At 40.9% G+C, this 20,135-nt stretch overlaps 1 protein-coding gene across 8 annotated transcripts in view; it reads right to left on the minus strand.

The window, feature by feature from the left end:
- The window catches only part of nrxn2a (neurexin 2a), a 128,566-nt gene that overhangs the window by 91,233 nt on the left and 17,198 nt on the right, over positions 1-20,135 (minus strand). For 7 of the 8 annotated variants that reach the window (XM_042228326.1, XM_014339765.2, XM_005941409.2 and 4 more), the window contains exons 2-5: positions 10,991-12,081; positions 9,981-10,001; positions 4,405-4,434; positions 4,154-4,165 (exon numbers count right to left, since the gene is read on the minus strand). In XM_042228326.1, coding sequence (XP_042084260.1) covers positions 4,154-4,165; positions 4,405-4,434; positions 9,981-10,001; positions 10,991-11,690 — 763 coding nt within the window. In that variant the 5' untranslated portion in view covers positions 11,691-12,081. The remainder of the gene's footprint in view (positions 1-4,153; positions 4,166-4,404; positions 4,435-9,980; positions 10,002-10,990; positions 12,082-20,135) is intronic. The other variant, XM_005941410.2, reaches the window with a different exon arrangement.

A 20,135-nucleotide genomic window follows, 5' to 3' on the forward strand; every position in this document is an offset into this window, starting at 1 on the left:
GCGTGCTGTTTCCATAGTAAAGTATAAGTCTTTATGTCTTTTTCTTTTTATTAACATATGTAGGGAAAAAAAGGCAGCTATGAAGTGATCCTTACTGACAAGTACTTTCATTGTAGTCAAAGCCTAATGAATTGTATTCATCTTTCATAAGACCGACATAAAAACACACTAGAGCTACAGCATTACACCACATCCTCAGCTGAGAAAGGTCCTGATCAAGACGTGTGCACTTTTTACCATCATTTGAGAAGAATTTGCTAAAAAAAATTATTATACAACGACAGCCGCTTTATCCTTTATTCAGCAGGGGTTTTTTTTAAAATGCCAATATCAACGTGTAAGGCTTGGCTAAACATTTAATTCACACTCACATTCCAGGGAATGTCCGCTAGGTAATGCACACAGTGAAATATACAGAAGGGAACTTCACCAACTGTTCAGAGGGAAGCAGATGGAGCTTGATTAAAGATGTTGTTTTTGTATTTGTCAATGTTTCTTAGAATTCCACATGTTAGCAATTTTTCTCAAGCAACCCCATCAATGTATCCTTGATGGCAAACATCACACGGCACGTCAATAATAAATCATTCTTGACAGCTTACAGCTCATTCAACAGTTATGCTGCTAATACACCTTCCACAAGGTGACAGTTTTGAGTTTTTTTTTTTATTTTTTATTTTTTTTTCTCAATTCACGACCTCACAGGCAGCCCTACTGCACACGAAATTAGAAAGAATCACTGAATTTTGTTTCGCTTCATAATTCACGAAGGCCTTCCGTGCACGCACAACCTTTAACCATCAAATTTTTTAAGTTTAGTTTTTCTGATATTGAACCAAAGTTTTGCTTTGACACAGGGAGTAACACTAACAACTTTACAACACATAGTACTGCTGCTGTCCTTTGCTCTTTATGAGCTACTAAGCAAGCTGTTTCAAGCTAGAAGGATAAGCTGACCCTTTAGTTGATGCTTGTTTGTTTGCACAGCAAATGTCAGCTTTGGTACTCAGGGGCCAATTTAAGGCTGCAGGATGAGCAGTCCTGTTAGTCTGTATTGTTTGTGCAGTGTAGTCGCTCAACTCTTGAGCACACAGCTACTCGTTGAGCTACTGGCGCGGAGCATGAATGCAAACTTCCTCATTTGGCTGACGTTTAAGGTGTAAAGTAGAACCAAGTGGAGCCAATAGTGACAGTTACAACTACAGAGAAATTATAGCACTTGAACTAAAAGTGCCTTTGTGTCATTTTTCATTCTAAATACAGAAGGATTTATCATAAGAGATAAACCTTAATGACAAGAAGATTTGCATCTAAGCTGTGCACATTCTACAGAACGCAATCTGCCTAATAGGCTTCCTGTCATTCTGTGATGAAGATGTCCCCAGCATGACCCTGAATCTGTCTTGAAGGTCTTTCTTGAAATGGGAGGGGTAGACGGCCTATAGCTCTGCTTTTCAGCTCTCCTAGAAGGTGTCCTACTGTCTGCAGCAATAATGTTTACCACTCTGTAAAAAAAGAAAAGAAAAAAGGAACAAGAAAAAAAGAAATAGTAGCTTTGTTTTGTCTGACACCAGACAGACTTTGGCACTAACTCCGAAGAAATATCTTCAAAGACCCTAGCTGCAGTCAGTACGCCAGCTAAAAGATGCTGCTGGAGCAGTTTAGCACTTTATGCATGTTATAGCTATACGAGGGTGGGGCGTCGGAGAGTGAGGGGGTGGATGGGCTGTCCACCCTCTTGGATTCAGCTATAAGACCATTGTGCTGAACCACGTCTCGATGTAAATGGAAACACATCAATGAAAAAAGGAGGCTCAGCAGAAAATAACAGCAGCACCGACAATCTCTACATGCCTCTCCTGCTTCTCATCTCATTGTGGCACGCGCCACCTTGCCCCCACTCCCGTCTTACTATACACCATTCAATCTACTTGCAGCCCAAGGTTTTGAAATAAATTCCCTCTAAATTCAGGATACAAATACAAGCGAGTCCTTCTAGAAGGACACTGCTCATGGCCAATCCAATGAAGTGTGCAGCTACAAAATATGGAGAGCGAAAGCATCCTGGATGTTACTATAACACCGGATGACTCTAAGACAGTCAGTGTAAGAATCATCTATAATTCTGCTGCTGGGAGCTATACGTAAGCTCCTGATGGTCATACCATGAGGTGAGAAAAAGGGTTCAGCCACCAGGTGAGAAGACTGTTACTATTAGACAAATTCCACCACTCACGCTGCTCATTAATATTAAGGTTTACAGCAGATTAATTTCAAAATGATGCAAAGCCGGGGGCACAGATGCAGCTGGTAACGTTTGTCTGTGGCTCAGAGGCGGGGACTGGGTTATCAGGCAGAGTGCGAGCAGGCTGTGGGGCAGCAGCTGACCACTGGTGTGTAGCTCTGTAGGTGGTCATCAAGCTACACCTGTGCCTGAATAATCTCATCTGGGTGCACACGCTGGCGAAGGAGTGTGGGAGTGAAATATTCACAAGCTGCCGCTTCTCAATTTCCAGAAGTCTGCATATTTGTGGCAAAACAAATAGAGACTAAGTCTGAGAGCGCTCGCTCAAGTATGCGCCCCGGGGCTGAAGGTGGAACACAGTTAATAACAAATGTTTGTTATAACATGAGATGGTTGAATAAAGCGCTGATGTCTCATGTATATCCCATGAGGTCAGACGTGCAGCGCTCTGTGTTGCAGCTGTAACTGTGCTTTGCTTGAGCATTGAGGGTTATTTCTGCAAATCTCGATTCCACAATCAATTACCAACTTCTTCTTCATTTAAATGCGTGAAATTGAACAATTACGTTTAGGCTTCATTTCATGACAAATCGCACTGTGGTTGGCTTCAGGACACACTTACTGTATGATGTACTATATGCTTTATATAACAGCATTTTTCTAATACAGCAGAGATGATTAATCTTTGTACGATTGAGGACGTAGTGGCGTACAGTATATTCACCCACACTGTTCTGTCAGAATATCCATTGATTACAGCACAAGCTTAAACTGAACATTATGTTTTTGGTCTTTTAAAGACTAATTGCTACTAGTGGCTACCGAAAGGATTTAGACCCTAATCTGTAATGTCACAGTCATGTTCGGCTTCAATCTGCATCATTTATATATGGTGAAAAACCTCATTCTGTGAAGCATTCTCATCTCCTGTAAATGATCTTGGTATAATTGTTATTTGTTCGCATATGCGTGACAAAATGCGGATGCTGCCACACCCTCTTTTATTCCATCTTCACCGAGCGGGAGAGTGAAAGATGACATACGCAGCTATTTCAGTTCACGGCAGCACATTATTCATAATCAAGGATAATTGGGTTGAAAATAAAAAATCATTAGTACAGAAGCTGCGATGATAACCCGACACCACTGTTCTTTCTGGTCAGATGAGCAATTTTTCCCGAGGAACTGGGACAGTGGAAAATACTGTGTGGTCAACATGAGGGGGTCAGAAAAGCCAAGTACGTTATAGACAACACTGATCTCCATGGAGACAGGATGATGAAGTTTATCTAAATCTCACAGCGTGTGGAGGAAATGCAAAAGCCTCACCACAGCAGAGTACATCCACCCTTTTTCAAAGTGCCTATATTCCAAGTATGCCTTGCAGAAAATGTTTTACGCTTTATTTTAATTCAGTTTTAAAATCATACAATTATATTCAGTATTTTCATCACCTGTAAATGAGCTGGTATAATTGTTATTTGTTCACATAGGCATGACACAATGTTACTGCTTTTTTTATTTTCCAACCAGAGGACCACAGTGGTACCTCTCCCTGAAAAAATATCCTCCATTAGGAAAAGAAATCCCACAACCTTCCAACAATGTTTTGTTTTGTTTTAAAATCTCCCACTGATCTACAACCCAGTGATAACACGTCTGAGACATCAGTGCAACAGAAAGAAAATTCAATTATGCACACAACAACCTTAAGAATGAAAATAAAGGCAAACTAAGTCCTCACATAATATGTCTGTCTAAACACCTACATAAATAAACTCCCTTCTCTGCAGACCTTCACATTTGTAAGATGAGATACCTTTATATATATAAATGTATTTTTTTGTTATTACTGACACCTGTTTCCTTTGAAAACACCATGAAACCAAATGAGCATAAATGCATTACCTTGGCGAATAACTGCAGAGGTCAAAGGTGATGTTCCAGTAGCTCAGTCAGTGGTCAGGACAAGGGTTTGACGGACAAAAATTGTTATGAATAGTGAGCATAACATGAGAGGAAGCAAAAAACGAATAGGCAAGTATATGACAAAAGAGGAGAGGAAATATTAGTGCAGCACAGTTAACTAAAATGATTTCAGGGGAAGGGAAATGTGATCAGGTGGTTGGGAAGGAAAAGCAAACCAATAGACCCCATACCTTGGCGGTTTAACATCAGGTGCGCCAGACCTTGAGGGAAAGAACAGAAAAAAGGATACGAAAACAGGAAGTTCATAAAGAGGTTCGGGAGAACAAAAGCATTGTCACAATGTTGGACTGCAGTTTGTGACAGACATCCTGGGGAAGGTACGGATGTCAAAGTTCAAATTAAAATATAAAGGGGAAATCAAACTAAAAACAGACAAACATCTCAAGGGAGGAAAGGGAAGGCAAGGAGAGAAAAAAACATCTTGACAGGTGCAACCCTCGCAGGTAGTTGCTCTCATAGATGCTTTTTTCTAATGGAACACATATTGTATGTTTATTTGATGCAGACAGCGTTTGAGATGTACCAGCTATACATAAAACTGCTTCGACTGTAAAGACTAAATGTTTAAAAAAAGAAGAAGAAGAAAGAAAGAAATCACCCGCGGTAATGCTAGTTCATGGATTTCTGTGATCTTTCTATCTCCTGATCTCCACTTCTCCACACGAGTATTTGGCATGTAAGTGCTCAGCCAACCCAGATGAGCCTATTTAACCTTTCAGATGGCACCATTTCATAAAAGGACAGACGAAGCACCATTCCCTATCCTTTAAATCTTTAGCGACTCTCATTCATATTTTTATTCTCACGATTTACCATCTAATGCAGCGGGGTTTGACAGTGGAGCCTGAAGTCTGTGCCCTAATGTAATAATATAAACACCAATACATCTAAGGCTGTCACACGTAACCTTTTAATTCCAAAGAAAAAAGCAATGCTGCACTCCGGTAAAGCCTCACTAACTATTAACCATCTTCTAATTTGTCAGCCAAAGACAAAAATGCCACATCACGCCTCCACATTATGGCATATGGCAGGGCAAAGGGGTTAGCCTGAATGCACTGGCTACTGTGCTGAACATATGAGCTAATTGCACTGATTAACAGTTAGTTTACTTCATGAGATCATATTATAGTACTCATAAATACTGCATGGAAATGCCTTCTAAAAGCAAATATTGAGAACAAACATTGTTTTCGTGTCACGTGCTTGTTGTGAGTGACACTGCAGTCAAAACCCTGCAGGTTAGCCTGCGTGCACTGCTCATCAAAGGTTGATCCAGTTTCAACCAGCTTAAATCTCTCAATGCATCGTGTGCTATATACTGACAGCGAAACACAGACAAACATCTCAGTAGGTCAGGCAGAAATTGCATGGCGTAGCCTAGCTCTCCTGCTTTTCCCGATATCAAAGAGTTGGGGCTGACACAATGCAACACTTCTGCTGAGCACATGAGCCCCACTGTGTGAGCCGACACAAACACCTCTCATCAGTGCATCAGCACTCTAAGACCCTTGTACAGCAAGTCTTACTCACTATTCCAGCCCCATTTCAGTCATTAGGTAAAACCTTATGAAGAGGGCAGGTTGCTCTTGCACAAATCTCGTCGCATGTCCCACTCAACAATCTTGTTAATGCTGCAACTCATGGTGTGGAATGGACATGATTACCCCTGGGAAGGTCCTTGCCTGCCAACACGTAGGCTTTTGATACAGTGTGCCACTGCAAAGCCAGTGACTGAGCCTCTGCTTAGACAGGATTCACCAGCAGCCCTGTCTGCAGAGCAGACAAAGCACTGCTGTGTGCACCCCCACTGCGGCTGTGCACTGCACATGACAGGCCAACGTACATATACATAAATGATGTCACCTCTTCTTACCCTCATCACCCCTAAGGTGATCTCATTCTCACAAGCAGTACTAAGATGTGACTAGATTAAGATCCCGTCTGCCTCTCTCCTCTGCCTATCATTCTGCTATGAGCGTCACACAGCATAGATGAGCCACAGCATCAGCTTCAAGGGGCTACAAAGGAGGCTTGCATACAGTGCCATTAACTGTAACAAAGACACTGTTGTTGTAAGCCACCACTGGCTCACATAGCGGGAAGAATAAAAATCCTCTTTCCATGCTTTTGCCTTTGGTCCTCACGGACAGGAATGAGGTTCCCTTCATCCAAATAATAAGCAAATGCAGTAGAAAAGCCAAAGCTGGCAAATATCTGTCTTTCACTTATATGAAGATGAGGAAAAAGGCTTTGACGGAAGCAAATTTTGACTCACTTACTTGTTGTTGAGCTCTGGGTCAAGCAAAACTGACTCGCACCCGTGAGTAAGATGAATGGATGTTGTTGACCAGAACAGAAATACCCAAGTCAACATCGTAATCTTTGAGAATGTATGCATTTCCTAGGAGTTGAGTTATAAGGGGATTAGGAGTGGTGCCATTGCTTCCCTTGTACAAAGGCAGCCACCCATCGAATACGTGCATCCTGCTTGGCTGTGCCTTACATCCAAATCTCAGTGTGTGAAAATGCAGAGATAACTGGCTAATACCCTTTAGAAGGGAAAGCCTGTATGGATATAAACTATCCTTCCTACCAGTAAGCTATACACTGGAAAGTAGGCTATAAAATAAGAAACCAAGCGACTGAATATCACTTTATTAAAATGCTACTATTAGGATACTTTTAACTTGGCCTCATTATACAAAAAAAGGTGGAGTTTTTTGTTATTGCTGTTGTAAAAAGTACTCTGAAATCGACTCATTTACCTTGTGATGTGATGGTATTGGTCACAATACTCTACAATAGCGTGCGATTTTCTACGTCAATAGTTTACTAGTCACGTTTTTTTTGGGTTTTTTTAATGTGCTTACACACACCTTAACATCTGCACCTCCTGACCTCGAGTAAATCTATGATACTGAAAACATACAACCAGGAAAGCTGCTGCAGAACAACTCTTTGTGTTTTCAAGCACTCAAGAATAATGCACCTCTGGCAACATCCCAGTTAGAGCTGGCTGAAAATAAGTAATTCAGTCGGTGAATGACGAGGGTTTTTGAATCCACAGATTCCTGGAGCAGGTGAAGTTTTTTGACCTGTGCGATTTCATGTGCAAATATACCCAGCAAAAGTTTAAAGAGCGCACCTAAAAACATGCGAACAAACACTGCTACAGAAGGAAGGCCTGGTGCTTCCGAAAACGTTGTATTAACAGGCTATTCCGTGTGCACTGCTGCTGACCTTTAGACCGCTAACTCCCCTCACTCCCCTCCTCCAACACTTCAGCTCTGGATTCTTTTCATTGATTTTTTTTTCCCACTTGTAAAAGCACATTATTATTTAAATATGTACATATATATGTTTTATATTAAATATATAAGGCTGAGAGAAACTAGCATGATTTTGAAACATTTTAGCATATGAAAAGAGCTGAATTTATGTTAGTGGGACTGCCAAAAAAAACACAAAACAAAAAACATAATAGTTTTATTTCTCTGAATCATTTATAACGCGATTAACTCTGGAAATGCTTCTAACAAGGTAAGCAAGGCTACCTTTGTAAGTTTAATGAAAGAAGTATAATGAAAAAACAAATGCAGATGTTGAAGGACCTCTCAGTCATTACTGTGACATTAATTAGCAAGCAACTACGAAGAAAGAACCATTTCACGAGGATTAGCATTTGCTAAATTTGTTTTTGCATGAAAAGTACAGCATTATGAAGCCTGTTGTAATGAGGGATTAGACCAAGGTCAGTGCTGCTGAAGAGATGCAAAACCCACCAGGACCGCTCGTGTCCTTTCTTTCGAAGATTTTGATGCTTGCCTTATCATCCCAGAAGCTCTCAGTGCGTCATTACTCTGTGCTTACAACTGAAAATCTGAAGAGGAAATAACACAATGATAGTGTGTTTGCACATGGCAGTGCGTGTTGCGTAAGGTTCCCCTATATGTTTGACTGATTTCACTGCACCTTGTGAGGTGGCTATTCTTATCTCTTGTTCACAGACCTGATTTTTTTTTTTGGGATGCTGCACTCTCTTGGCATCTAAGCATGCCCCACTATGGCCTTTGTCCGCACGGATCGATGGGAGGCCCACGTGCAGCATACTGTAGATGAACAACTCGGACGACTCACCTGCTGTGCCAAAAGATTTTTGCTGGCTTAAAGCATTCCTCACACAAATAAGGCTAATTCCTGCACCAGTTAAAACACAGCCAAGACCAAATATAGCATGTAGCGTACCATTTTTGTCATCTCTGGGGTAGGGGGAAGGCAATTTAGATAATGCATAGATTAGTCTATTTCTGTTGATGCAAGGCCAGCAGGGTAGAGATTTGCTGCAGAATAGTGTATGAGTGATATGAAGGAAATTTTTAAAAAAGCATCTGGTCAGTATTTCTTTTCTTCCCCCCGTCATTGTTGTTTTCATGCATTCTGCATTTGGGGATTGTCTCCATGTCAAGCTTTAATCCAATAAACACTCTGATGTGCTCTCTTTGCAGCATGTCATTTAATAATGCGTGCCTGCTTGCTGTGAGCAGAGCCATGCCATCTTTGCTAATATTAACAATGATTAATGCTCGCTTCTGCAAATTGTGCAGCGATGAATCCTGTTTTAACTGTTGGTGAAAAGTACAAACCAAGAGCCGCATAAGTTTGAAATCCTGCACTGAGAGAATCAGTAACAAATCATGTATCATATAAATACTGCATCTAATAATATACCCAGATACACCATGTATATTTAATCAACACAGGCGTATGAGAAGACTGCAGATGAAGAAAATGTCATTTTTATCTTTGCTGTCATACTCCGAATGTAAGTGCCGCAAGCAGGACTTGAGAGAGTAGGTGTGTACAGGTGCACATCTCGAGTCGGTAACACTGATTTATCATGTGCAACAGTCCGGCACACCTTGTGCTGGTGTCCTGAGTCTGTTGGACTGTCCTTTCACCAGAACCGGCAGTTCCTACCGGGGAGATGGATGTCTCGCTCGGATGCCAACTAAACAAATCTTCCTAGCGGCTCTCAATCCTCATTTCCGTTCAGCATGTGCACCTCATTAGAAATCAGTCCCGTTTGATTACGGTGACTGAAAATGCTGGCAATTCAGAGACAAGTGTCTCTTCTAAGAAAAAAAAGGCACCTATGCAAAAAATACATTTCAAGCATTATCAAAATGTATTAACGTTAAGGGCGTGGCGATCAGCGCCAGAGTACATTCAACTCTAAAATGGCATCATTTTAGAGATAAACACACTTATTTACCTTAGAGATATATGGCATATAAGACTTAATAAACCTCAGAGCAGCTTTCTTGAGATATATATGCACTGCCAGGACAGGAAAACATAGAATGTATAAATATTAAAGCAAAGCATTTCTGTACAGTTGCTTTCTCTGTGATGCAGTATATAAATGTAACCCCTATTGTGTGACACCCACGTACTCGGCGGACCTTTCTAGTCACCTTGAGCACAGTGATTATATATACAATGAGCATTCCGCACATTAGGCCCTTTTTCATCAGTGACCTTGTGACCAGTGATAGTATATCTCCGTTCAGCTTAATTTGTAGGATGTCAGAACTGCAGTCCAAACTGACAATAACAACCTGATAATAACCGAAACACACTCTCACCCACTGATGCTGCGGTAATAGCCTCTGCAAATAAGAGCATCACGGCAAACAAATTATGCTCATCATTATGCTCATTATATAACAATGCATTGTCTTACCTTCTACTTCTCTCTGGACAGCTGCAGGAGTGAATGAAAGACAGACATGTTTAATCTCGATATGAAGAATTCATCCACAGCCAGATTACTATCTGCATCTCATCAAACATTGATGGGTATGCCATGCCTTCCTCGAGCTTCTTCTTTATGCCACAGCATGCATGCTGGTGACACATGATTTACCCAGAGCCTTGAAAGTCGGTAATTTGTTCGCTCGGTATAATGATAGTATTGTATCACATCTGTGATGGATAATGTCCCATATGCGTGATCTCAGATATAGATGCCAGGATTCGTTTTAGCCACTAAGGACATCGCATGGACTCTTGGAAGAAGGCTGCGAAGCTTCTGAGCTAAGCAAACAGTCACGAGTAGCATCTATAAGAGGGACCCTAATGTGTTTTTGCAAAGTGGAAAAGATTTTAATCACTTCCATTTTCTGATCTTTATACCTTAGGTAACGAGAAGTGTCTAAGCTCCTTTAAAACACTTCTTTTCTCCTTTTATTTTAAGCAGATTTTCCAAAATAAGAAAAGGGGCTCCATTTGGTGGCCCGTTTAACGTGCCAGTGTTGAAAACATGCAAACAGCTATCACATTAGAAAGCTGTTATCCTTTGACTTGTGAAGATAACTGCTGAGAGAGCTGAGCTCACGCAGGCGAGCGGCTTCTAAGCGGTGCTGTAGTGTACTCTGGCCTGGATTGCGGTTAAGTGGGCTTTATTGATTATCCTCAGGAGCTCAGTGAAGGTATGCACTGTATATCTGGAAGGTATGTGAAAATATGTGAACTATTTATACTTTAGACATCGCTGAACAGCTCACAGTTCTAATTGCTGACTTTGTAACTTTCATGCTTGTGGTGTTGTCACACTGTATTTTGACTTTTATCATTTACCCTTATAACTGTGTCTGCCTTAGTCAGACAATCCCTTTTTTAATCCGAAAGAAGCACAATTTAAATAAAATCTTACTGCCTTTAAGTCATGGAAACACATGGTATTTTTCTCACCTTCTTGGCAGTACCTTCCCCTGTAGCCAGTACTGATACAGTCGCAGAAAACCTCTCCCTGGTTGATGGAGCACAGGCCTTTGTTGCTGCATGGAGAATGTGTGTCACATATATACTCCAGATCATTATGGACAGCTTGACCATCCATCAGTATTGGTAGCGCTTCTCCTAGTTTCAAATTGGCAATAAAGCCCTGGAAGGGTGCCTCATATTTGACAGTGCTGGAAGTCAGGGCCGAGAGGCGCACGTCAGGTGAGATTCCCCCTACGTAGAGGTCGCTATCCACTGCCATCTCTTTTCTCTTGGACTTCACCTCAGTCGCTTTCTCCTCGTTGTCCACCACCAGCTTGGTCTCTCTGTAATTACGAGCGAGAAGGACTCTGTGCCAGCGCTGGTCGTTGATGTGGGTCTCCGTGTGCAGGGAGGCGGGTTCTGCGCAATGAATGGTAAACCGCAACTGAAGCCTCCCGTCCGCAATGAGAAGCTCCAGGAAGTCACAGTTTCCCCCGTCATCGAGATAGAGCACCAGGGCTTTGCTGATGTTGGTTTTGAGAATAAAGCTCAGCTCACCTGTTGTCTTAGCATCCCACTGGCCATAACGTGTCCACTGACCAGGAACCCCCTCATATTCCAAAGCTATTCCTGTTAGCACCAATCCAGCTAACAACAACCAGGAAGCTGCTCCTTTACTGCTGCACATGATGCTGACTATCTATTATCTAGTGTAGGCCTCTAGTTCCAATGAATCCAACAGACAGCTGTGAGGAAAAGCTATCTATATATCTAGAATTGTTTTATAACCCTACAGTTTGCAGAAATAAGAGTTTCTTTAGCCTTGACTGTCTATCCTGATTCTTTTTGCCATCTCTCCTTGGGTGACTCGTGACAGAGTGAACAGCCGAGGCACATTACAGAACACTTTGCATCTACTTTGGATTGGCTGAGAAAGAGAACAAACAGCACTGCGTGATTCCTCGTCTTCGCCATCCAGTGTCTTGGCCTCCATCCAGCACTGTTCCTGTCAGTTCTTCATGGGTTAGCTAGGCACGCGGCCTAGGTACAGCCTCCATTCTCCTCAGCATCCCAACATCCTAAGACATGAAAGAAGAACGTGCAATGAATAATTGGAAATACTGCACAGCACAGTCATTATGAATCACGTGGCAAATCAATTACCAAAGATAATGAAGCATCAAGAAGGGGAACATGGAGATGAAAGCAAGAGAGAATTGTCAGTGTTATGAAGAACTGAAATGCCTGCCTTTAGCTCTGGTTCACATGATCACAGGTCACTTTCACCATCTACAGCCTAGAGATTCCAGCAAAAGGCCCTCAACACATGGCTTTAGCATATAGCCCTAATCCTGGCACCCCACCTTATTCCTTAGCTTTTGGGCAGAAAGGGAAACTGAGGGTCTCACTAGTTTTCTGAGACCTGTGTTGATTTCCAAGAAGCTGCTGGGAAAAAAACAACTTATAAGCCCCCCCCCCGCACAGATGTTCCAGCACAATCCATGGCCTCGGTAACTTCAGTGATGTTGAGCCCCTAAAGCCTTCTGCAGTCCCTAGACTCAAGCTAAGACGTTACAGCTAAAAAATACATGCAGGCTAGAGGCTGGAGAGTGCTGAAAAGGACAGGGTCTATGTTCGAAACAAACAAGCAAACAGCAAAATTCAATACTTTGTGATAACAAAAGAGGGTGTGCCTCTCAGGGCTAGGGACACAAACAAAGTTATGTACCAGTCGTCAGCTGTACTCGGAGCCTGCAATGACTCACTAAGACCGTTCAGTTTGGTGTCAAGCAGGATAAAATTATTTCTTAGGAAATTAGACATATTCCAAGTGGCAAAAAATGTATTTAAACAACGAGGGTAGTGTTTATTTATATTTTCATTACCCTGCAGAGAACAAAGCCAATAATAATGAATACAGACAAGTACAGCTTCAGCCTGTTGCAGCTTGTTTCTTTGTGCCAAAGAACTCCACGGCTACACAAAATCTATTAAAAACACATAAAAGCGCAATAGCACTATGTGATTCAATTAAGTGATCAAAACCACAATCAGCAGCTACAATCAATTACAACCAGTTTGAGTAAAAGCGTTGAGCGACAGTAGATCTGAAGGATGCTTATACTGCGCGTCACATAGCGCGCGTCTGATGAAACTCACTATATGTTTGATTTTGAAAAGGAGGGTGTTGAGTGAATGTTGAGATGTCTGCGCTTAAAATTCAAAAAATGTCCCAAAGTCACCCCATCTCAAGAAGAGGGAAAAAAAACACAAAGAAATGGAGGTACTGTACTGATCCAGTCAGATCTAATGAGTCAGTCTCCAATAAAAACAGCCTGCTGTCAATAATTTCCACAGTTACAGCTCCCGGGCTTTACAATAAAACATAAAATAGCTAATTTGTCTGAAAGAGGAAATAATCTTTGTTGTGTCAAACTGAGTTTTTTCTCATTTAAGGATGTTTCTCCACCAGGAGTAGAAGCATTTCACGCAAGTTTGGCCCAATTTCATCTCTGTCACAGAGAGAAATATAATGTGTGTTTGAGTCTGCTGGGAATTACAGCCTCTACTGGGTATCCTGCAGATGAGGGACTGCTACAGTTAGCTATATCTGCTAAAGGTAGATGTTGCAAGAAAGAGTGCATTACAGCAAATAAATCAAAGTTTTTCCCTAAAGCATGAGAAGGCTTCAGGCTGGAAGAATATCCTTCTGATAGACGGGTTTATCATGGGAATAGGAAGGTCATAAAAACTGACACCCTCCTCACAAGATGAATTGCAATTTGCCAGGGTCAGGTATGGCGTGTCAGATGCTTCACAGGCTGTATATATGCGGTCAACACTAGCTTGCTTTGATGTTTTAAAAAAACATATTAGTATTTTGAGACACAAAGTAACAAGAAGGTATGTGCTACTAAAAGACATCGTGCACATAAGTGTTGTGCTGCAAGTCCTGTATACTCATTACGAGCCATTTTCACTCTAAGATATCACTACAATGTGTGGGCAGGTAGTATAAATAAATCTTGAGCAGGAGAAATTTCATATTATAGCGTATGACAAGTGCACAGTTTGACTGGCTGAATTTAAGCATGAGTTCTCAAAGTTAAAAGAGGATGAGCTGACATTTGAATATAAACCTAACTTCAAACAGTTAATGACATCTATATGAAACATCATTTCTCAAATAATCACACTTTTAAGTGCACTGGTTATGCCAAATGCATCCTTCTGTACGCGTATCTGAGCTGTGTGTCCCGTTAACCCACACCCTTTGCTCTCAACAATCTTACCAACACTCAACATTTCTGAAGCAGCATTAAGCCAACAGAGACAGGGTGGATGAAACATGCAAATCCTTATTTCCTGGAGGGACTAGTCAAGAAATGTAATTTTGTTGCACTTGTTGGAAAAAATATTTAAGCTGATTCAGCACAAATCTTGGGTATAAGTAAGTCTTGTCATGGATACTGTTAATTTCAAACTCCTACTAACATGAAAATAAAAAAAGAAGCATCACAGTGCTTTAAAAAACTCAATTCAGCCCAAACGCTGTGATAAATGGACTTACATAGCGCTTTAATATACTATCTGAGCAGTCAGAACACTTTAATCATTATACACAAGTTGATGGATCAGGGGTGACTCATTGTGCCCACGAATACTTTAACATGTAGAGTAGAAGATCCAGGAATTGAACCAGAAACCTTCTGATTAGTAAACGACCTGTTCTACTTCCTCTAATTTTCTTTCTGTGAAGATTTTGATCTTACTGAATGATATCACCGATTTATTGCTGACTTTAAAAAACAAAACACAATAACAGTTCAATGAATTACATGCTTCAGAACACAAATTAGAGTCCTCAATGCATGTGTGTGTGTGTGTGTGTGTGTGTGTGTGTGTGTGTGTGTGTGTGTGTGTGTGTGTGTGTGTGTGTGGTTGGACCTAGGTCAGCTACTCCCTGTTCAAATAGGCCTCACTATTGATCACAAAATAACGACGTCTCAATGTCTAAGCAAGGTGCTTACAGTTAAGCTTGTAAATTTTAATGGCTTTCCTCACTGGGTAACATGCACTTTCTTCATTAAAAGCAACAGGCCAATTACCCATCAGGGTCAGAATCTGGTCTGGGAGCCACTCGGGGTGCTCAATTAATCTCGTTTAGTGGTGCCCCGAGCCAATTTGATGGTAAAACCAGATACATTATACACTTCTCTCTTCCACCACTGGAAGAAGACTGGTACATGGAATCTATCAAGGTCTGTCTGCACTGTCACTGGTTCACGTGGCAGAAAACAATAGCCTTTCTTTTCACCTGCCCTAAATTTTTGAGCTCTTGTTGTTCTTTTTTCTGACAACTCAAATTATTTTGCTGTCATACTTTTCTGTCTATAAAAAAACATTGAATAAGTAGTGATACCATAAAAGTAGGACGCATACAGCATAATTCTTACATGCATACATCTAACATGATGCAGTATATTGCTATGGTGAAGTGAAACGCCACCAAACATCACTGACATTTTATTATCAATACAATGGCAAAGAGACACTGCTGTACTGTTTGCTTTTGATCATCATACATAATCGTATCAGTTAAATACACTCACTGGCCACCTTATTAAGTATACCTGTTCAGCTGCTTGTTTACACAAATCTCTAATCAGCCAGTCACATGACGTAAACCCAATGCCTTCAGGCAGATGACCTGCTGATGTTCAAACCGAGCATCGGAATGGGGAAAAATGTCATTCTAGTGACTTTGAACAGGGCATGGCTGTTGGTGCCAGATGGGCTAGTCTGAGTATTTCAGAAAGTGCTGATCTACTGGGATTTTCCCACACAACCATCTCTAGGGTTTACAGAGAAAGGTCCAGAAAAGAGCATTTTTGAAGCATGAGAAAATGCGTTTTGGATGCCAGAGGTCACACAGCAAACTGCTTGGAGGGTATAGAAAGGCAACAGTAACTCAGATCCACTCGTTACAACCAATCTATGCAGAAGAACACATTGAACCATGAAGCAGATGGGCACATTGTGGGCCCCTTTGTACCACCTGAGTCTGAATACCACAGCCAACCCCAGTACTGTTGCTGTCCATCCCTTTATGACAACAGTGTAGCCATCTTTTCATGTCTACTTCCAGCAGGATAATACACCATGTCACAAAGCTCAAAACATGGATGTGCAGCTGATAAATCTGCAACCACAGTGTGATGCTATTATGTCAATGTGGACCAAAATCTCTGAGGAATGTTTCCGGCACCTTGTTGAATCTGTGGTATGAGGAATTAAAGCAGTTCGGAAGGGAAAATAGTGTCACACCTAGAACGAGCAAGGTGTACCTAAACTAGTCGGTGAGTGTACATGAAACTACTAGTACACAATCTTTACACATATCATCTTCAAGAATTCTGGTTTGTTTTCTCAAGTTGTTCTCACACCTACAGTTGTATAGTCCATTTAAATGGAAATCTGGTTAATTTCCCCCCTTGGTGTGGTTTGTTTGTGCTTTGTTTGAACGCAGTCTTTGCACTCGGACCAAAACAACCACACCAAGACCTTTGGTGGTGTTGGTACGGTTCCAAACAAACTCCAGAGCAGTCCATTTATGGTTTGAATGTGATTTGATTCACATCTGAACGAACTACCAGGCACACGTTACAAGTCTGAGCTAAAAACATCCCGTAGCCATGTACGCTTCTATTCTAATTGTGGGAAAGTACTATAGATGTGGAAAGGCCCAGCAACTAGCCGTGAAATTAACGTAAATTCTGTTTTCCAATAATTCAGAATGCAGCACCTTCTTCATCTATTTACTTTTGTTGCTCCCGCCCTTTGGAGTTCACAAACCAAACCACAGGAAAAAGCTACAAATTTACAAACTCGTCAACTAATTCCGACCAGAGAAAACCAACAATAGGTGTAAAAGTGACCTAAAATAATGCTCACTTTATAAACTACCACAGATATACAATCACAGAACTATTTACTTTGCATCAGACATTCCAGGTAGACTGAAGGTTATATGACAATCTCTATGACTAAAGCCTTGGTCATAAAGTTTTCGTTTGTGAATTAAATAAAAAAATGAACTAAAGTTCAACCTTAATGAATATTCAGTGTGTTGATAGCTTTTCCAAATCACCACACACAAATTTGGGGAGAAAAGCCAACTGCTGTAGACAGTGGAGATGGGGAATAAAGCTGCACATTTTCAGACAATCTCTCCCGAGTAAAACACAGCTTGAGATAGAAGTTCATACCCCGACCTCTTTCTCCAGAAAGAGGCGCACAGCTGGTCAATCATTGTGGGAAGTGGGTGGACGAGACACATTACAAATGCACCATGTTTTACTCCAGCCTACACAGCTGGTGCTAATGAACGTACTTAAAAGTAAACATTGTTCAAAAATCTTATGGATAAAATGTAAATTATTACAACACAGCACACAAATTAATAGTTATTTTTTAACATCTGCTGGTTTTTCTTCTTTTCTTGCAACACATAGTTCAGACATACACTGCAGAAATGCATCAAGGACACAAATATGCAACAAACATGACAAATACAGCACACCAGCTTATGTCAGGAGGTTTGAATGCATGTATGTGTGCGTGTGTGTACGTAGACATCTTTGTGAGGACAGAAAAGTTGCATGCCACTATACTTGTAGGGACCACCAGTGACTTATGGGGACAAAATACCCATCCCCTCGAGTTTGAAGGCATTTTTGAGGCTCAAAATGTGGTTTTAGCGTCAGGGTTACAATTAGGTTATGGTTAGATTTAGGCTGAGGGTTAGGCTTAAGCATTCATTCTTGACGGTTAGGATTAGGGTAAGCATGATGTCAATTAGATGTCTTCACTAAGATATGAAAAGAATGTGTGTGCGTGCGTGCTTAGGACAGACAAATTGTGAGTGGGTGAGTGGCAATAAAATTTAAAAAAGCACCAATTCAAAATATAAAAAAGGCATGACAGGAAGAGACAGTAGGTGTGGGTATAAATGTGGCGTGGCGTTTGACAATTCAATTGCGGCAACAAGGAAAAACAACACTATTATCTATAGCCGATAATAATATTAACAAATGTTATATTCCATCGTGCTGAGTGAAGGGGTTTTTTTAAGTCGTGAGAAATAAAATGATAATAAATAATAAAATAGCCTGAGTGCTGCCGAATCAAAGAAAATAAATAAAGGAGAAAAGACAGTGCAGGGACGTGTTGCACACTGAAAATGCAATGTTGGCCCACAGAGCTGCTAAAGCAGAAAAAGGAGGAAGCGAGGTGACCACGAAGCATCCGAATAAATATAAACATAACAGGTAACAGGTAGAAATGTGAGAGATGTGGCGATGACTCAAGAGTTGATGCAGAGTACAGAAAAAATAATACCAAAGTGGCCTGTGAAAATAAGAGATTTCCATTCAGCAGACAGAAAATTTGTTTAGTTGGGAGAAAGAAGAAAAGAGAAGCAAAGAAAAAAAATGGAAAGAAAGGAGGGATCCAGTATCAATCTCATGTAATTGGCTCAGTAATTGTTACAATGGACATTTGTATACATTATAAGGATGATATTCAACACTTTTGTTTTGTGGTCTAGCCTTATGATCCCTATGGTGAGAATAAAGATGAGTTACCAAATGACTTATGTGGAATGTCACTGCTGCTGGTATCCTAGTCTATAATCACAAGCCACTGGCACTGATCATTAAAAAATGAGAGTAATGGGGTTGCCACATAAAACCTCCAATCCAACTTCCTCTTCCTAACAGATTAGATACTGTATTCTCTTAAATGGAACATTTGGGATCACATCAGGGTCACAACCAGAACTGCACTGCTAAAGAAATTCAGCATGAATGACTTGCTGGTAGTAAAAGTCAACCTGATACCCTGGGGAAGGACAGAGAAGTGGTCAGAGAGGCTACAGGTTCAGCAATTACTGCCTGAACGTGAACAGATTTCACACACACACACACACACACACACACACACACACACACACACACACACACACACACACACACACACACACTCAGGCTTGCTAGGGATAGGACTGAACTGTTTTTCTTGACTCCACAGCTGACACCAAACAGGAGGGATCATAGTGATACTCAGTATTATGGCAGCGAACACAGCGGTGAGCTTAAAGCAATTTTTTTGAATCTGGATAAACCGAATAAGCAGGTGAAAGAGCAAAACAGGAGTTCGACTGCGAAGTTACCAAAAGGAAAATGCTTAAGAATAACCTGCAAGAGATTGCAAAAAAGTGAGCCTGATATTCTGTTGCATGGTATGTTTCATTTAATCATACATGGAGTCTGTGTTTGCTTGTCACTGAGGCATTTAGACGGAGCTCAAGGTCTTCTTGTCTTCAAGTATGCCTCTGTTGCAGTGATTGGTTTCTTTTTCACGCTTCAGTGAACTGCAAATGTTTCTGAAATTATTCCTCTTATCTAGAATTTATCCGAGCAGGTTCTTGGGTTACAATGACAATGAGTCCTGCATTTGCACCTAATGTACCACATGGTTATTTTTCTCCAGCTGTTTAGCTCTCTCTTTTCATCCATCATTTTTTTCTATTAGAGGACCAGTGGAGGTTGAATATTCAGCCATTCTCCAAATGGAGCCTGCTAGACTATGAAAACAATTCCAATAGGCCTATAGAAGCAAATGTAAGGAAAACTGCACTCAATATGCATGCCCAATCTACTTGTGGCATGGGTCTGTGCACCTAGTGAAAGCACTCTGGCAAATATTGACTTCCTACTACACCTCTGTAATCCTCTGAGTGATGCTGGAAGCAAAATTAGGCATAAATTCGGATATTAATTACCAAAGTGAATTGCAAATATCTCATTAAGTATTTATGTTGATGTAAGATTCCATTCTTGAAATAGTCTCTATTAGGGTGATGGGGGTTATTTGGAGTTACTCTGAAGTACTGTGCAAAAGTCTTGAGCCACCCCTCATTTCTTTATATTGTGCCTGGAAAAGGACAGCTATCTCTTTAAACGAAATAAATAGAAATATAACAGAAAAGGCAAAAACAAAGTTTCTACAATGCTAGTAAGGTTGACCACCTTTGTAAGGCAAGTTCCCTCATTTATTTGTCTTCAGGAAT

Source organism: Haplochromis burtoni, unplaced genomic scaffold (assembly GCF_018398535.1).
Source record: "Haplochromis burtoni strain Fernald_Lab_line unplaced genomic scaffold, NCSU_Asbu1 Contig_318, whole genome shotgun sequence".
Classification (NCBI taxonomy): Eukaryota; Metazoa; Chordata; class Actinopteri; order Cichliformes; family Cichlidae; genus Haplochromis; species Haplochromis burtoni.